This window comes from Python bivittatus, unplaced genomic scaffold (genome assembly GCF_059951505.1).
Source record: "Python bivittatus isolate LINGU-HERP-01145 unplaced genomic scaffold, Pbiv_v1 ctg000700_np1212, whole genome shotgun sequence".
Lineage (NCBI taxonomy): Eukaryota > Metazoa > Chordata > Lepidosauria > Squamata > Pythonidae > Python > Python bivittatus.
This window is the reverse complement of record NW_028277098.1, coordinates 59,915,226-59,935,516: the sequence shown is the minus strand read 5'-3', so window position 1 is coordinate 59,935,516 and position 20,291 is coordinate 59,915,226. Positions and strand designations below refer to the sequence as shown.

General features: G+C 38.8%; 1 protein-coding gene across 1 annotated transcript; it reads left to right on the top strand.

The window, feature by feature from the left end:
• The first annotated feature begins 2,603 nt into the window (after window positions 1-2,603).
• CIMAP3 (ciliary microtubule associated protein 3) lies at window positions 2,604-20,290 on the top strand. The gene is made up of 7 exons (XM_007426398.4): window positions 2,604-2,656; window positions 5,216-5,383; window positions 8,885-9,027; window positions 11,052-11,150; window positions 13,464-13,597; window positions 18,321-18,438; window positions 19,945-20,290. The coding sequence occupies exons 1-7, from the start codon at window positions 2,638-2,640 to the stop codon at window positions 20,014-20,016; spliced, it is 753 nt and encodes a 250-aa protein (XP_007426460.2). The 5' UTR covers window positions 2,604-2,637; the 3' UTR covers window positions 20,017-20,290.
• Window position 20,291: the final 1 nt, after the last annotated feature.

The following is a 20,291-nucleotide window of genomic DNA, read 5'->3' as shown; positions in this document are numbered from 1 at the left end:
TTGAAAGTGTGCCAGACCTGTATTTGAAAAGCAGTCTAGAGCAGTGTTTCTCAGCCTTGGCAACTTTAAGCTGCATGGACTTCAACTCCCAGAATTCTCCAGCCAGCATACTTTAACTGATTTAAACTGGAAAAGAGAGCCAGGTTCTGCCAGCTGTCTGTTGTTGGTTCTGTCATCGCTGGACACATTACAGGTTTGCAACTGCTTCTGCCAATATGGTGATTTCATATGGTGATGCTTTTATTTTTTATTTCTTAGGAGGGGCACCATTCTGCCTCTGTGCCTGTGACCTGCTAGTCAGGTAATTTGAGAGGCAGCTAAACGTGCCATTTCAAGCACCCATAAACCAAGCCTTTTAACTGCTTCATTACCCTAGATTTGCATGCCATGCCCTTGATATGGCCTCTAACCCTAGCTCAAACTGGGCTTGTCTGTGACAGTTTTCCTATATTTGGTTTTCCTTAATAAATTTATCTATTTGTGGGATTCTACAAACATTTCCCTGGACAGTCATTATTCTATTGGGGGAGGCCCAGTGAGATTGTGGGTAACTCCCCCCTCCAACTTATTCCACAGTTTTACAAGTTCTCAGCATCATTTCTATCCTCCAGGAGTTAACAGCTATGCTGGTGAGGAAGCCAAACATTAAATGCCTCTTATTTCTGATTTCCACTCTCAGTCTCTTTCCTGCCACACGTCCAGAAAAAAGAAACACAAGTCAAGATCTTAGCAGTCATACAGACAGGCCCAAAGGGTTTGCTTTTTAAACTGCACTAAAGTGTCTGGGTAGCACTTAGAGAGATTCATGCAGAAAGCCCCAGTATCTTCCTTATTTGAAATGCTGCAAGTGATTCCTATTTTTCATCAGGAAAGGATTCATCCTTTCTGGCTCTGCTGGGCCATTGGAAGACTTGTCCCAGTGCAAGTAACACCTTTGGGTGAGAGGATTCTCTCAGCGATATCATGAGGAAAGAACTGAACTCCCTTTTCTGCCTTTTATGATTGCAATTATCACAACCCCTTCACCCAGCTAACTCTATTTCCATATGTAAAAACGTGCATGTTACAATACATTTAACACCCTATTTTAGTTCTTAGGGTCAGCACCAGTATTTTAAGTTCTCCTCACATATAAGGCATGTGATATATTTTTTATTTGTTTTCTAGCTTCTGGTTCTAGTTCTTCATTTTTTCAAAATAAAAGGCCAGTTTTGTTATCTGTATTAAGAAACCATGTGATAAATGGAAGATGTTTTCTCTATAAAAAATAATAGGAAACTGAAAAATCCTTGTATAGCCTAACTATAGCCATCCCCATCCTTTTTATTGATAAATCTATACTTCATACTGGAGTGAAAGATAATCAGAAATTGTTAGGTATGAATGGTGGTGGTTTTCAGCTTCTCTTCAGGCTGTTGATGATTATCGGTCATATTTTCCAATGGAGGATTCTCAGGACCACTAGTCCATGTTCTCTTCTAATCAGGTTGCTCCCAGTATATTCCATAGTTTGACATGACCAACACAATCAAAGGCCTTTGTATAATCAATAAAGCCAATATTGACTTATTTTTGGTATTCTTTGACTTTCTCAATTATCCAGTGTTCACCACCAATAATGTCGTGTGTTCTTTGGCTTTTTCTAAAGCCAGCTTGAGCATTTGGCATCTCCCTTTCCATGCAGAGCTTTAATCTGTATTGGATGATCCTAAGCATTATTTTGCTAGCATGTGAAATTAAGGTTATTGTACGATAGTTACTGGTCTGCTACAAATTAGCATTCTGCTCAGATCTAAAGAAAGATACTAGAGCTTCAGATTAATTATTACAGATCAGAAAAGATTCAAAAAAGTTGTTTCCTCATACATAACTGATGTATAAGGGCAGAAATATACACAATTAAATGTAATGCAACTAGCTAAACGTTTCCTTTTCAGAGATAGCAGGTTCCTGAAACTGGTGTTCCCTTTGTCTCAATTATTCCTGGACATCCAACTTCCTGGGGATTCCAATAAATTAATTGTGAGGCTTCTTTTCCCAGCTTCTGTCTACAGTTTCTTCCTTTGTTTTTAAAAGGATTCCAAATTTTCCTATTCCAGCAAAGAGAGAGGGGCTCAAACAATCTGCCACTGTACATGGCCCCCAAAGCCATGCCTCATTCAGAATAAATATTGATTGGCATAAGGCCAACAATATGCAGTATTGTGAATGCGCGTTGCCATTCACAACAGCTAAGTATCCAAAATACTTTCAGACTAACTTCTCAGCAGTTCATTCATACTCCCAATGATTGAAACTAGACTTTTTCCCAGTATAATGGCTTGTTCTGTAGCACAAGTAAATTTTTTCAAAACTTGTCTTTTTGAAAACTTTTTTTCAAATTACTCAAATAGATTAATTGAATAAAACTAAGCTTTAAATCTGGTAGTTTAAGCCTGCCCTGTCTTAAAAATATGATGTAGTTTATGTGTCATAATTAAACCAAAGTGACCCAGGCTTATAATTATATGATGTCAATGCTGAAGATTATATTGTCCTATAACCACTAATGATTTGAGAGGGAGACCCTATTCTGACCTATTCCCATTAAATTTTCTATCATTCAGTTCCTAGATCACCTAAACCAGAGTTTGTATCATGCCAGAACATCATACAGGTAAGCACATAAGTACTGCTACTGTGAAATTCTTTATCACCTTAGCTAAAAGTAAGCCCCCTTGAACATACTTCAGAAAAGGTGCATGAAGTATTGAATAATGGGATCTATTTAAAATGCTTTTATTTATCCAAGTGGTTTCATTTCTCTCAGTATCTCAAAGCTCACAATCAGACCCAATTCAGTATTTTTTCCCACTATTACATATAACACAGAGATTAACCACAACAATGGATCTGTAAAACATGAGTGTACAGAAAAGGTAAGGAACAACAAAGTAACTGACCAAAATCAATATGGGGAAGGAAAATCCAGTCCAATCTAATTGTACTTAAGCTTTCTTTTTTAGTGAAGGAAATATTTGGAAAATAAACATTTCAGCATCTGCTAGATAAATGTTACTTAATTGAGGAACTTATATAGTTAGAGTTAGCACGTATAGTCACACATATATACTAACAGAGATGACAAACATGAAACAGGCCCGGAGAAAGCAGATTATCTGGACCCTTTTTAGTTAGGCTTTAGGCAACTTTAGCAGTACAGTGCTGGCATTGTTTGTGCTTATGGATGACCTCCGACAGGTCTGGGATAAATGTGCTCCCCTGGTCCTGCTCAATCCCTCAGCAGCTTTCAATATCATTGATCACAGTATCCTTGTAAACCAACTCCAGAGTCTGGGAATGGGAGAACTGTTGCAGTAGTCCTCCCCCTTCCTCTGAGGTTGGTTTCAGTAGGTGGGACGGTAAGCTTGAGGCCCTTCTTCTGCAGGGTCCCACAGGCTCAACGCTCTCCTACTTTTATTTAACATCTACATGAGGCCATTGGGTGAAGTAATCCATCAGCATGGGATCAAGTATCCTCAGTACTGGACAATACCCAGCTTTATATCTCATACCTGGCTGAACAGGTGATGCTGTGGAAGTCTTGTCCAGGTGCCAGGAGGCTGTAAGGGATCTGGATGGAGAGGAACAGGCTTAGGCAAATCCAAGTGGCATTGGATTCAAGGACCTTCTATTTCCAAGGACTATTGTTAGTACTCAGTGACGATGCATGCCTCCAGGTGGAACTCATGTGTAATTTGGGAGTCCTCCTGGAGTTTTGGTTGTATGAGCTTGTGGCATCCATGGTGAGGAGGCTTTTGCATCCATCCATCTTGTGTACCAAATCTGTCCTTTCTTGGAATGAAGGGGGCTTCTCACAAGCATTCATATCTTAATCATCTCTCATTTGAACACGGTAACACAGTCTACCTGGGACTAACCTTGAAAACCATTCAGAAGCTACAGCCTACACAGTAGCTATGGGCACTTCTCATTTTGCCTACATGAAACCTCTACTTCGTGAGTTGCCCTGGCTATCAGTGGGTTTCTAGCTGCAATTCAAGCTGCTAGTTGTCACCTGTACATGGCTTAGGATCAGCTTTCTCCCATTGTTTCTGCCCAACCAATGACATCTTGTGGGACCTAGGAATCAGGCATTTGTTGTGGTTGTACCTGCCCCATGGAAGAACATTCTCCCTTAAGTCCATATGGCCCTGACCCTGCTTTCTCCAATCTTTAAATCCCTGCCTTTTGCAACAGGCCCTGGGTTAGGTTGGGTTGTAATCAATATTGGATTTATGTCTTATGACTGGGACTGGATTTTTTGTTTCTTCTGATCTACCATTGGGTATTATTGTTTATTTTTATTACCATCCTGTTGTTTTTAATCCTAAAATGTAAACTGCCTAGAAGTGCCTTTGTGATTGAGGCAGAATATAATTGGATTTAATTACTTAAGCATAGATGTGTCATTTTATCTTTGTATTTAAGTACTGTATAGCTGAATAGTTTAGGGTTAAGCATATGCTAGGAAAGATAGTGCTTTATAGATAAGCAGGTCTCTGGTTGGGAATTCAAATCTACCAAACAAGTTTGTTCAAGGTCAAGAAATGCTGTTGCTCACCTTCTGCCAGCTATAGCATTTCTGAATCAGCTGAGCAGCTGTTTTCAACATCCACTGTCCACTGTATAGAAATAGGCTGTTTTAGGGCCTTCAAAATAACAATGCATAATAAGAAAAATAATTCCGTTGGCCCAGCCAGCCCTTTATTTCCAAAGGCGAGGGCGATTTCTGTTTTTCCTCGTCCAAGGAGAACTCGGAGGTATTCCTCCGCCCGTCCTCAAAGGTGCGGAGTTGGCATTAGCTGCCAGAGGGGCGAGGGAAGGGTAAACACACGGCACTCCTTTATAGCCCATTTCTTTGCAGTCCTGCTTCTCCCTTCCAGCCAGAGTTGAGCCCCGTAGCTGAAAGCACTACTCGGGGACTGAGCCCGCCGCGAACGCTAGAGGGGCGAGGTTATACTCTCCCCGCCTACCGAGTACTTGCTGCCAGGCAACGTAGGGTTGTCCATAACCGCGCTGCAAAAATCCGGATGACCACTAGTTGGCAGTAAAGAACTACGATAATTCTGCTGCTGCCATCTAGAAGTCGCTCGGTTTTCGTAGCCTGCCTGAGCTGCCCGCCCCAGACACAACGCTGCGCGCCTCTCCAGCATTTCTCTCCCCGCCTTTGCAGATGCGGCCCAAGCCCTCGCCTCTAAACGCGCGGCAGGCGGCCCGTCGCTTCAGTACTCCAGTGTGGGGCCCGGCCCACCGCTGTTTCCATGGCAAGCATCGGGCGCTAAACAACTGGACGCCTTCGCAATGATCCCCAGCCACCGCCAGCTTGCGTGGGAGCTCACAGGTGAGTCGGGCGGGGATTGGTCAGAAGGCGCGCGAGGCGTTCTCTTTTGTCCCAGCCGTCGGAACGCCGCGGAGGGGAGCGCCGTGGCTCGGCTGGAGAGGGATGCGGGTCGCCCGCGAAGCGCTTTCTCCCTCTGCGGAGATATGGTAGCGTGGAAGGAAGGGAAATCCTCTGATTTTCGCGATCCCGTAAACTTTGCTTTTCGGGATTCCCATGAGTCAGCTGGGGAGCACGACATGGGGCCGTCTTGACTTGCGGTTGCGGACGCGGTTGGATTTCCAACGCAGCCAGGACGCGGGATGGGAACTGAGCAGTAAGCACCAATTTAAAGACAGAGCTCTGAGCAGGACGCTGAGGCAGCTGCTTAAATCAAGCGATAGGAGATTTTATGAAGAGGCTGCTCCCAATTACATTTAATTTACTGTGTTTTTATTGCTAATTTGCAAGGAAGAGGAAGGCATTTCTGAAATTGTTTGCTTCAGGTTCCAGAATAAATGTAGATAAGCCGTGGTTATATATAGCCTTCTTTAAAAATACTATCTAATATGTTACAATACTAAAGATAATGAAGTTCTTTTGTCCCATCATTTAAGTAGGAGTGAAATTAGATGGATATATAACACCTGTCTGCCAAATATGTATTTGCTGTGGAGTTTCAAATTTCAGTGTCACATTATGGACCTTTAACAATATATTTTCTTTCTTGTCAAATAGACAGCATTGTTTATCTCAGAACAGGTAATAGTAAAAAAAAAAAAAAATCTACTTGAAGCTTTCCAAGATATAATCAAGAAACTGATCTGAACATCAGGGATTCATTCATTCATTCAGTTCATATAGCCGCCCATCTCAAACCAGTGACTCTGGGCGGCTTAATCCTGGAACAAGTGAATAAATTAGTACAATACTCTAAACTTCCATGGAGTACTCCTCTCTCTCATCAATAAATTATCACAGGGGACAAACTAACATGTTAGTTAGAGAACAGGTTTAAGTCACTGCAGAGAGAGATCATAGAAAGTTGGCCTTGGACTATTTGTTAGAGGTTATCTAGTCCAAACTCCATTTACTGTAGGAATCTTCCAACTGCAGCATTTGTGAGAGATGATTGCCCAGCCTCTGCTAACTATTTTCCAAAAAGGAGAGTCTGCTATCTCCCAGTTGTTGAAGAACTCGTTGAATTTCTGAGAGCAGAAATTCAGAGAATGTAAACAGGCAATTGCCACCAACTGAGTGTGGTGAATAAAATGTGTATATTGGAAAACATGTACATAGGAAAACATGGGAAAAAAGGGGGCCGAATATGAATCCAAGGAGGGTATAATTTTGGGAATAAGTCTGAATGGTCAGAGATTATCGAATGTAATGGCTATTGTACATAAGTTACAATAAAGATTCAATCCTGTGTGATGTAAATTTTCTGGAAGTTTCAACAAAGTTTTGCTTCCCAAGAGTAAGACTGACACTTGTACTGTTAGAATTTTTTTCTTTATATTTAATTGAAAATATTTCTAGTCCTTTAAAGATTATCAGATGCACACTTACCACTCAAAATAATAACCAAATCTCACTGTGGAGAGTGAGAGGGGGTTCAGTGTCTTTCATTGTCTCCATCATTGGAAAATGACTTGTTTCCAATTTTGTCTCATTTAGGCTAGGTCTTATAGACATAGCCTCAATTCAGTACAACGAAGGAAAGCAAGAAATTTTTTAAAGCTGTCCTTATCCTCTCTGTGTGGAAAAGCAGTTGTACAAATCATATAGCCCCATACTAGTTCCATTATTATGCCAATTTATGCCAGCTGGTGAACCAGAAAAACTGTCATGGGTAGCAGTGATCACATAAATGTGGACTCCAGAATCAGTAGTCTTAAAAAGGATTAGCATTTAGACTTATCTGGAAAGGCCTTTAAAATTGTATGCTAATGATAGCAAGTGAGCTGGCTTTAGTCTCCACTTGAAAGGGATCTTTCCATTCCAAAGAGATTTGGAATGCACATAACAGCACATCTTCCCCATTGGTTTCAAGATCTTCAACTGTGCCAAGTGTTTCTTTTTTTACTAAAGAAGGAAAATTAATACTTGCACCACTTTGAAGCTAAAATCCTCACCTAAATTCTGTATGGTGCACAAGTGAGCTAAGATAGACTCATTGGAGCTAACACAAGCCAAATACTTTAGGTCCATGCAGTAGTTGCTGCAGCTAGGAGGTAGCTAGTGTTCTGCTCAAATTAATGGAGGAAATGCCTGAAACTGAGGTTGGACTTGGAGAGTAATGATTAGGTTGTATCTGAAAACCCAGTACTTACCCACAGGTTTATTGCTTTTGGTTTTGTAGCCAATTATTTTTCAAACTGGAAAGCTGCAATAGAACAAAAACTAGCATCATATGGTTTACTAGCAGCATGTTTAATATTTGGGGGATATGATCAGGTGGAATATATGTTCTCTCAAAGTGAGAGTATGGAGTATCAGGTTGAAGTGAACAGGTTGTCACTGAGAAATAAAACTTGGTTTGTAAATGGTACTTGGGAAGCTGCAAAAATATTTAAACACTCTTACCTTTCCCAGGGTGAGGAAAGATAGGCCCAACATCCCTCTGAACTTTTGTATGGTAGGTATTCTAAAACCCCATTGGCCAAGCACATGCAGATCTGGGGGTCTAAAAACAGCTTATTGTGTGCCACAACTGTATATTGTATCTTCTATAAGGATATTTGGTATACCCCTACTGCATCAGACAATTATTAAAGAGATGATTATTATATGAACCTCCTCTCAGATATGAAATTATCTGTAAACCAGCTAAATTTTGTGTTGCTGCAATAAAATTGAGACAACAGATGATGTAAGTCTGAATACAGTTACAGGTAATCCTCACTTACTGACCACAGTTAGGACCAGCAACCCTGTCGCTAAGCAACACGGTTAAGTGAAATGTCATCTGACCGTGCTGGACTTACGACATCAGTTCCAGCTACAGCCATTAAGCAAATCACTGCAGATCGTTAAGTGCAACATCACATGACCGCAATTTGCAACTTCCTACCGGCTTTTCCATTGACTTTGCTTGTTGGAAGCCATCTGTGAAGGTCGCAAATGGTGATCACATGACTGTGGGATGCTGCAACCATCATAAATGTATGCCGGTTGTGAAGTGCCCAGATCACAATTATGTGACCGCAAGGATGCTGCGATGGCTGCAAGTTCAAGGACCGGTCATAAACCTATTTTTTCAGCACCATCATAACTTTGAATGGTCACTGAATGAGGCACTTGGTAAGTAAGGACTACCTCTATTTTTCCTTTTTAATTATGTTTTTATGCAATTTCCTGGTGGTTAAATAAAATGAAATTGACTGGCTGGCTCTATTCTGTGTTTCACTGAAGAGTTAGTCCAGTAGATAAGAGGTGTCATCCTGCCATTTCTGTATCTTAATTTTGTAGGACATTCTAAAACATAGTGTTTTGACTAACATAAACTCTCATTGGGGTTTGCAGATGTACAGAAGCGAAATTCATTTGGGTCATCTCAGGAAAAGAAAATTTTCCCCTTTTTTCATGCACCAGACCGATTAGGTAATGCATATATACCAATTAAAGGTGATCCTGATCGTGGACCAGGAGCTTATAACCATGCAGAGGTAAGTAGTGCTCCCTTTCATTTTTCTTTATTTTCTCTCCAGAGATCTTTAATTTGAAGTAAAGAAAGGATATTTACTATTTACATTATCTTGATTACCTTTTGAATTGCTTCCAAAGTTTGAATACAGTGGTACGTCTACTTACGAATTTAATCCATTCCGTGACTCTGATCGCAAGTCGAGTTGGTCGCAAGTCGAAGTAAATTTTCCCATAAGGTTCAATGTAATTACCATTAATCCATTCCGGCGTCTGCGGACCACACGGCAGGGCGGAAAAATGGCCACAGACCACATGGAATGGGTGGGAAAATGAACACGGACCACGTGGAACGGGCAGAAAATGGCCGCGGACCACGCGGCAGGGCGGAAAAACAGCCGCGGACCACGTGGCACGGGCGGAAAATGGCCGCGGACCATGTGGAATGGGCGGAAAATGGCCGCGGACCACGTGGCACGGGTGGAAAAATGGCCGCGGACCATGTGGAATGGGCAGAAAATGGCCGCAGACCACGTAGAACGGGCGGAAAATGGCCGCGGATCCGGTTTGTAAATCGAGGCGAGTTCGCAAGTAGAGGTAAATTTTTGGGGCCGAAGCTGATCATATCTCGAAAAATTCGTAAGTAGGGGCGTTCGTAAGTAGAGATACTACTGTACATTGTAAATAAAAGCAATGTCCCTTGTCCTGGAAAATATTACAAAAGAGTACAGATGATTAGAGAATATTTTCAGGGACTTGAGAGACCACAATTGAACCCCATTCATGTATAATTTTCATGAGATGACTCTGCTTGATATTGTCTTTCAGCTCCACCTACTTCACATGATTGTTTCCAGGAAAAATCCATGACTAGAAGTTCTATCATTTAGACTAACAAATCCTAATATTTTGTGTACTGAATGTGCAGGCTGCAAACCCCCACCCAGTGTTCACTGACAGACATCCAGTTTATGGCCACTGTCTGAGTTTCAGTCCATATTCAAGAGGGAAAAGTGCCTTCTGCCACATGGGAAGAGAGAAGTCTTTGGCAAATGGACACAGTCAGATGCCTCAACTCATCCCCTTCCTAGATCAGAAAAAGTTTTGTCCTTTTAAAAAGTAGGGAAGAAATGTGGGAAATGGTGCAGGAAGTTACTGTACCAGAGCTGGGAAAACAAGTGGGGTGTACCATTTCCTCAACAGCTCTGATAAGTGGCTCGAATTCTCCCAGTAAGCTAGGGAAACAATCGGGCGATAGCTTTGAGAGAATTCTGTTTAAGAAAAAAATAGGTAATCAAGTTTAGGTAGGGTGCTTCTTTTCTTTTCTTTTCTTTAAATTTATTGGCCACCCAACTCCAGTGTTGATTTTTTAATTGTCTGTGTATTCTAATTAAGTCTTATTCTTAATTAGAAATCTTATTTGGGAATGGAGATCATGCCCTAGCTTATTAAGTATAGCAGACCATATCATCCTATGGTCAGCTGAGAATACTGCAAATTAAGTTTTCTGTATCATTTTATTTATTCTTTTAAATGCAGTTTGATTTTGTTCATCTCTTTCAAGTCAGATTTTTATCTTAAAGGATGAGGAAGGGCTGAAACCTCTAGTCACATCACTCTATGCTATAGAGCTAGGAAGATGAATATAGAAAGTATTTCAATTATTATTGTTGTTGTTGTTAGTCGCGCAGCTAGGCACCTTCCCAAAGACCTGGGATAAGCAGATGTTGTTTGATGGTGCTAAAGGTATCCTTGCAGGATGTAAGCTGTTCCAAGTAAAGTTGCCTTTTGCAATTGACGGATGGTGATTTTGTTAATGCCAGTGGTCTTCAAGTGGTGGTCCAGATGTTTTCGGATTGCACCTAAGGCGCCGATTACTATTGGTACTATCTTTGCTTTCTTTTGCTACCGTCGTTCTACTTCTGTTATTACTATTATTATTTTGAAACCTAAGGTATTTCATTTTGCAGGCTGTATTATGCTGTTGTACATTGTTTTTTCTGTTATGGTAGGGTAGAATAACTTTAGCATTTTTTTTAATATGTAGAGGAACAACCTTATATATAACTTGGCTAACAGACCAGAGAGTACTAAAGGGTACACCATGGGAGCAAGAACAACACCACGTTTTGAATTAATAAACAAGGTAAAGACATTTTCAGTATGTGTATTGTTCTACAAATTCTGGTCTTACACATTGCTAAAATGCAGCACATTTTTATTGTCTGTATGTATATTCAAATAACATAAATTGTATATACATTATATGTATATACTAATATTTTAAGGAGTAGTAGGGTAGTTTAAGCCAGCTTGGAGTACCAGTAGTTAAAGGTGCTATAGATCCAGTCCTTCCCTAGGCACAGAAACCAGCTGAGTGATTTTGGGCCAGGCATTCTAAATCAGTGCTAGCCTGGGAAGTTGAAAACTTGCTGGAAGAAGATATTGGCAAACCACTTCTGAAAACTTTGCCAAGAAATGCTGCACGGACCTGTCCTTGTAGTACCAGGAGTCAAGATAGACTTGATAGACCATAACAGTAACTCCAGAGTAGTTATGTAGCGCTCATAAAAGCAGTCATATTGGTGTAATGCTTTTGAATTCACTCAAAGAAATTGGAAGAAACTGTAGCTAAAGGCTATAAGTAATATTAAAAATGATTTTTTTAAAATCTTGATTGATTAACTCAATATCTCATAGTTGATCAAAATATTTTAAACTGATGAGATAATGCTATTATTGCATGCATTTGTTGTATTTTCATGGTACATTGTGATTTCATCCTCCCTTATGCTGTGGTTTCTATTCTAGAATTCAGTTTATCAGACTTGCCACTAAATTGCAAACAACGTCTACTTATTTCATTGCAATTCATTTCCTCTCAAAAAGTTCCTAGGCTTAGGGCTATAAGGTTTTTGTCTAGAGTTCAAAAATCTGGATGACCACTAGATGGCAGCAAAGCAATTTTTGCAGCTCACATATGGTAGCTGTAAAACAAAAAGCTTCTCTAACTTATAATCCTTGTCAATCCCATTAATGTTCATTATTGATGCTGAAAAAGAGACTGAAAGCCTGCATATGGTATTGAAGAAGGTGCTGATTCTGGCAACATAGCTTCTATAATGCCATTATGTTAGTGACTGCCTCTTCTCTGCAAGTTTATAAATATACCAGCAGGAGATCTAGAACTACTGATGGTTATAAAGTGAAGCATCCTGTGCCCACTCAAAGCCAGAGTAAGAAAAGACAATATAACCTTATACAGTTACAATTTAAATTTTCTCTAATAGTATGCAGAACTACATGGCTTGTTCTTTGCATACATATAGGAATTTCAGGTCCTATACTCTGAGTCCCACTTAAGGAGGGACTTCTTTGTATTCTAAGACTTTCAGTTTATATAGAATGCCAAAATGTTTCCACTCACAACCAGCAACAAAAACCAGAGTGGCTGAGAGGGAAGTTTAATCCTTCACAATTCATGTTTCATGCTTCTCTAGAAGAAAACAGTAAACATAGAAATGTCTATACTACGTACTGTATATACTTTACAAGTTGTCACCTTTTCTACTGTGAAGCTAACTAAATTTGATTTGCTGATACACCTGGGTTGTGAAATTGGCTATGGAACAGAGATGCTCAAGGCAAATTAATGCTTATATCCAGGTTTATCCATAAGTAAGTTTAAATGAAGCTCTGTAACACTGTGCTGTAGAGACATAAAATAATTAAATTCATAATAATGGAATGCAGTACCAGCATGGACAATAATTTAAAAACTCAGTGCTTTTGTGCATCTTCACTGAGCATATGAAAGTGAAAAGATAAAAGATTTCTTATGCCCAGGGTTTAAGTGATTAATGCACTAAGCAAACAGACAAGAAGAACACAGTTTTTAAAAAATGAAGAACCATTCCAATTCCGCTTCAGAAAAGCTCCAGAAAGAAAAGGAGAATCAAGCTTGACTTACTTGTGTGACATTGCCTCACCCATTTTGCAATATGCATGTCCTATGTTGGGTGATTTCATATGCCCAAAACATCTAATCACACATTAAATGATGCTAGCGAGACTCATCAAACTAACAAGGAATCTCTAATATGGCTGTGCAGTATTTTGAATCCATTTAGATAGAGATCTTTCATAAGACATAGAAGTGTACACACTACCTGTTTGCAACTTATTAAAGCATCTGTACCTTTTTCCAGGATTGCCCAGCTGCATAGCATTCCCTGGTGTGTTGTTGGAGTCATTGATAATGCACAAAAGTTCACAAAAATATTAAACTGAATTTTAATTACCATTTCTGATTAATTCACAACAATAGAAGTTATTCTGATGTTTGACAGAGATAAAGATCAAAATTGTTCACTCAGCTTAGAACTGAAAGATAATTGGAGTGTTTATAGATTTCAAAAGACAACGTTCTCCATCATTTCATTTTTATGCTTTTTTTTAGCATGTGACCCCTGCGCCTACAACGTATCAGTCAATATGGATCAAAGAGCACAAGCATAAGACTGCGCACTTCCCATTCCACAGCAGCATACCCCGGTTTTCAGAGCAGGTTCGAGATAGAGAGCTCTTTCCTGGGTACTATTTTTCATTTCTTGAATTAAAAAATGTCTATTAGAAATGGAACCTGAAAAATAGAGGGAAGTCCAAGGCTAAGGAGGATGGGCAAGAAAATGCTATTATATTTGGGTTTTGTTTTGTTTTTCATTTAAGTCTTGGAAAGGATTTAACTATGCAAATTGTGTGGTTTAGTTTCTTATAAATGCATTGGAGGAACAAGGGGACTTGGGTCCAGGGGACCGTTAGCTATTATTGACATGCCTGAATGTATTCCAACTGGGGCTCCCACCTCTGTCCCAGTACTGTTGGTGAGACTCCTGTACTTACAGTTTTCCTTGGATGTATTTAGCAAGCTGTGGTAGCATAACTGCCATCCTACTGCTGTGCCACATTCTCCACTTACACTGTTCCTGGGGGCTCTTCAATTAGTCTTTTAACAAACATGAGTAACTCTCCCAAAATTTGCTTTTGAAACCAAAAACTTACAGTACTGTGCAAAAGTTTTAGGCAGGTGTGGAAAAAATGCTGTAAAGTAAGAATGCTTTCAGAAATATATATTGTAATTGTTTATGTTTATCAATTGATAAAATGCAAAGTGAGCAACAGAAGAAAAATCTAAATCCAATCAATATTTGGTGTGACTACCCTTTGGCTTCAAACCAGCATCAATTCTTACACTTGCACAAAGTCAGGAATCTTGTAGGATTTGAGTCAGGTGTATGATTTACCAATTATACCAAGCAGGTGCTAATGATCATCAATTTCATATGTAGATTGAAACACAGTCATTAACTGAAACAGAAACAGCTGTGTAGAAGGCTTAAAACTGGGTGAGGAACAGCCAAACTCTGCTACTAAGGTGAGGTTGTGGAAGACAGTTTCATGTCACAGGTCATACACCATGGCAGGACTGAGCACAGCAACAAGGCACAAGGGAGCTCTACTGCATCAGCAAGGTCTCTCCCAGGCAAAAATTTCAAAGCAGACTGGGGTTTCAAGATGTGCTGTTCAAGCTCTTTTGAAGAAGCACAAAGAAATGGGCAACATTGAAGACCATAGATGCAGTGTTCAGCCAAGGAAACTTAATGCAGCAGATGGAAGACACATCATGCTTACTTCCCTTTGACACTGGAAAATGTCCAGCAGTGCTATCAGCACAGAACTGGTGGAAACCAGTGGGACCCAGGTACACCCATCTACTGTCCAGAGAAGTCTGGCCAGAAGTGGTCTTCATGGAAGAACTGTGGCCAAAAAGCCATACCTCTAATGTGGAAACAAGGCTAAGCGACTCAACTATGCACGAAAACATAGGAACTGGGGTGCAGAAAAATGTCAGTGGGTGCTCTGGACTGATGAGTCAAAATTTGAAATATTTGGCTATAGCAGGAGGCAGTTTGTTCACTGAAGGGCTGGAGAATGGTACAATTATGCGTGTCTGCAGGTAACAGTGAAGCATGGTGGAAGTTCCTTGCAAGTTTGGGGCTGTATTTCTGCAAATGGAGTTGGAGATTTGGTCAGGATCATTGGTGTCCTCAATGCTGAGAAATACAGGCAGATACTTATCCATCATGCCATACCATCAGGGAGGCGTGTGATTGGCCCCAAATTTATTCTGCAGCAAGACAACGATCCCAAAAATACACCCAATGTCATTAAGAACTAACTTCAGCGTAAAGAAGAACAAGGAGTCCTGGAAGTGATAGTTTGGCCCCCACAGAGCCCTGATCTCAACATCATCGAGTCTGTCTGGGATTACATGAAGAGACAGAAGGATTTGAGGCAGCCTACATCCACAGGAGATCTATGGTTAGTTCTCCAAGATGTTTGGAACAACCTACCTGCTGAGTTCCTTCAAAAACTGTGTGCAAGTGTACCTAGAAGGATTGATGCTGTTTTGAAGGCAAAGGGTGGTCACACCAAATATTGATTTGATTTGGGTTTTTCTTCTGTTTGCTCACTTTGCATTTTGTAAATTGATAAGCATAAACAATTACAATATATATTTTTGAAAGCATTCTTTACAGCATTTTTTCACACCTGCCTAAAACTTTTGCACAGTACTGTATATATCTTGATCTTGACTCTATGTAAAAATTGCCCTGATACAGCAGTGAAATTACTGTTGTACAAGCCATGTGGGATTTTTCATTTGAAAACAGCGTGGGAGAAAAATCAACAGAACCCAAATATAAATATCTGTTTTGTTAATCTGTTATAACAAGGCATACTTTTTGCATTAAATTAAGTCATTTTGATTGTAAATTATTGGCACAGACTGCTTTTTTATTAATGGATTGCATTAATAAAATTCTAGAAGCTTTTCTGTCTAAAGAGCTAAATAAAAATGCTTCAAATAATTACACCCTTCTTCATCATGAAGTTTTAAACTTTTATCCCATTCCCACTATAATCTTATTTCTTTAATGTTTATTGATATGAAAAGGAAAAAAGACAGGTGAAATACTACAGCAAAAGTTTAGGACTTCCAGGGAAGCAATGGCAGACTGAAGATGGCTCCGCTTTTAGTGGAGCCCACAACTGCGGCAGAACAAGGAGCCAGTGAAAGGATTGGCACCTTAAAATTCCTCTCCAGATAAAGGGGATGACCTGGGATTGCCCACAGGCACTCTACACAGAGGCTCCCTGCAAGAAGACCATAAATATCTGTCTCCAGTGGGTTTTAGAGCTCTGGGAGCTGAGGGAAAGTCAGCTTTGCCCAAGCCACTGTTTAGAGCCTTCAAATGGACACTGGGTTTGCCCACTTCCTTTCTTAGTCACTTTTGGAAATTGCTTGTTAACTGCGTTTTGGTTATTAAGAACCTTCAGAACGACACGTTTTATCACACCAGGTGATTCTCCTTCAACCCTCAGCAAAAGAAGTTTCTTGTAAGTTTAAAGACTTTTTTAAAAAATTATTTTGAAATAAACAGCAACAGGGTGATTAGAATGTTGATTTTGGAAAGTTATAAATGAACTAAGGGGCCAGATGGATTGGAAATAAGATTTTGAAATTAATTATAAGAATCCTTCTGTAGGTTATTTAACATCTTATTAAAAATATATGAAGATTTTGAATCTAAGTGTAAGAAATCTTCCCATGGGAAGATGTGAATTAAATAAAAACATAAGAGGAGATTTTGAAGGCTGGGCACTAGAAACAACCAGAAAGAACTAAAGATTATAATTAAAGGAGAAGAGGCTCACTAATACAGAATGGAAAAAAGTATTTTAACTTTGGAAAGTTTATGGATATTTGGGAACAATGCAATTACAAATTTTTCTTAAGATTGTCTGCTAAGAGAAAAATGGGTTTAAAAGAGGAGATAGAAGAAGATACAACTGAGAATCAGGCTGTTTTAGATCTGGATTTAAAAATGACAAGTTACAAGGATGATATGGAAAAAGATGTTACACTGGATTTATAAATGAAACTGGCTGATGTCATAGTAATTAAAAGGGATGCACAAATAATAAATCAGAGGAGTAACTTGGACAATGTTCTTATCTTGGACTTACAAAAGTGATGTGTTACATTCATGAAGGAGTTCCTGGGAAAAGACAAAGAGAATATGAAAGGAAATCAGCTTTTGGGACACTCTTTAAAGGGAATAAACATCAAGATTTTTAAAGCAGAAAGAAGGAATATAAAGTTGGCTTATTTGATCAAGGTTAAAATATATATGATGTTCTTTTTAGTAGCTCTTAATGGGTTTTTCTGGACAGGACTGAGGCATTACAGATTTGTTTATAGATAAGATATGGGAAGAAGAGATTGTTGTATTTTCAGAGAAAGTGACAAGTTACGGTGTTAAAAGGACAGGAAAGGACTACAAAGTTAGTTTTTTTGATTAAGGTTAAAATATAGATGTTATTTTGGGTATGTGAAATTTGTAAAAGAGTTTCTGAGAGGAGGGAAAGAGAAAATGGTAAGAAATCAACTTGTGGAATACTATTTGAAGGGCTTAAAGATCAAGATTCTTAATATGTTGTTTCTGGTAGCTCTTAATGGATTTTTCTTGACTAGGTCCAAATGATAAGGTTTTAAAGATTTGTTTATAAATAAGATATAAGATATGGAAAGAAGAGGGCTTTTTGTATTTTTAGAGAAAATGATAAGTTACCATGTTAAAAGGAAAGGAAAGGGATATGAAACTAATTTATCTGATTAAGATTAAAATATATATGTTGTTATTTCTAGTAACTCTTAATGCTTTTACTGATTAGGACTGAATGACAAAGCTTTATACTTTGTTTATGAATAAGAGATGATATATGGGAAGAAGAGATCTTTTGTTAAAATGTTTGATAACTTACTGAAATTGTACTTGTCTTGATGAAGAGGGAAGTTTTATATATCTTATATATCTTTTTTCTTTGTATTTTTTTCTTTTTCTCTGCACTTTTTATTTTTTCTCTGTACTTTTTATATTTTTCTTAGTTTGTATTAGTTTTGTATCTTTGTATTTTTAAGTTTTAATAAAAATTATTTAAAAAACCAAAATTTTTAAAAAGCCTATTCTTTTTTATTTATGCAACTTACCCCAGCTATTTTGAATGGAAGCTTATAACAATTGTTTTCACAATTTAACCAGTCCAGCACAACTATGAAGGAAAAAACAGCACAATGTGCAACAATATACTTATTTTAATATATATAGTATACAGCATAAACACTGCAGTATATAACAGAAAGTGATACATGTTTTAAAGGACTTCTCTGTTCTCTCTCCTGTCTCTTCAGACCTGGAACTTACAACCCATACAAGATGCCCCACAGGCATGTCACCTGGCCAGGGAAGTTTGGTTCCCCAGACTGGTCTTTAGTACCAATGCCACAGAAAAGAACTTTCAGAGCTGAGGTGTGAAATTTTGGGTTTAAAATGTTACATTTTGGAATGACAGAAATGCTTGTTTTCTTGAAATAGACTAATACCATCCTTTAGTCCTTAAGTAACAGCTTACAAGAAACAACAGTGGTAGCCTGTAGCTACTAGGCTGTTTGTTGGGGGCTACATGTTCTGGATATTATATACCAATTACTTTATTCATTTCTTGTTTTAACATTTAAAGACTATAATGGCTTGGCATCAGGTTATTTGAAGGTCTGTTGACATAAGTCCTAAGTCTGGTTATAGATGTCCTGTTCTCAAATCTGCCTTACAAGCCAATAGGTTAGTGGATACTAAACTAGGGCCTTCTCATGATGGCCCCACATCTTTTGTAAACTTCCTCTCTCCCCAAAAGGGTGTTTGGCCTACTCTCTTCAGATAGGCCCTTAAAATGGTTACATTTTAAATAAAGGCCTTTATGTGATTTTGTTGCTCTTTGATACATTCTTGTCCTACGACCCAGCATGGTTAAGATTAAATAGACAAAAATGCTTATTCTAGGCCTCTGCCTTCTAGGTTTGAACCATAACAAATAGACATACTGGGAAGAGGAATATAGAGATTCTGCTAACTCTGCTGCTCCCTGGGTAGGATCTATGAATACAGCAATTTCTCACCACCAATGAGAAAGGAAAGGGAGAATAGTGGATGGAAGGGTCAAGCTTCTATACTGTGCAGCATAGTCCCGACTGACACTCCTCTAACTGATATAGAAATTAAATACCTTTTTTGGGGGGGGGTGCCTTTGAAACAATCTTGATTTCTTGGCAACATTGCAGAAGTGGTTGGGCATTACCTTCTTCTAGGATATTTTTCAACTTTCTAGTCTAGGGCTGAAAGATAGCGAGTGGCCCAAAGTCATGTAGCTGGTTTCCATGCCTAATGGAGAGCTAGAACTCAGGTGTCCCTACTCCCAGTCCAGTACATTATCACTGTACCATGCTAGCTTTAGTATATAAATTACAATAATATAATTCTTTGTAGTTTAGCTCATAATTTCTTTAAGGTAGTTATCTTTTATTTATTTATTTAATTTTTTATTTAATAGACTTGTCCCTGCCCATCTCCCCACAATGGGGGGAGATGGGCAGCTTACATCAAATTAAAATCATAAATACATGATTAAAAGTTATAAAAGAACACACTTTTAAAAGCTAATAAACACTTATATCTGTTCCTGCAGAATTTCTTTGCTTGAAGAAGTTTTGTGGTGATGGGTTTGTTTTCTCTTTTGCACAGTTAGGAGGAAGCACTTAGCCAACCTAGAAAGCTAAGGGGGAACAGTCTTGATTACTACTTGGGTGGGAGACCTTTCCAGCCTAAACAGGGAAGTTGGAAAAGTATTCCAGAAGAAAATGACAAATCATATCCATATCATGCCAAGCAAACTGGTCTCCAAATTAATTTATGCTTTTTTATTATTTGTACAGTAATTGTCAACATATATTTAATATTTTTTATTTGGATTTATTACAGCTGCTCACAGATAAAGAATTCAAGAGACATCGGAACCTGGTGGCCTATCTGAGCATATATTATAGTGATTAGTTCTTCTGGGTGAAGCTATTTCCTCTCCTATATGCTTGGACCACTAATTTACTTTTTTATCCTTAGACAGAATTAGAGCATTTTTAATTCATTTGTTACTTGGATTCAATAACCAGACTATTTCATAAACAGTGACTTCGTTAGCCGTTTAAATGCTTCTATTTTCCTAATGCTCTCTACTGATTCAATATAAAGCACATGCTATTTGGAAGTTGCTTCAAATGTAGGTGTTTGGACTATGCCAACAGCCACATCCATTAAATATTTCTGGTTTT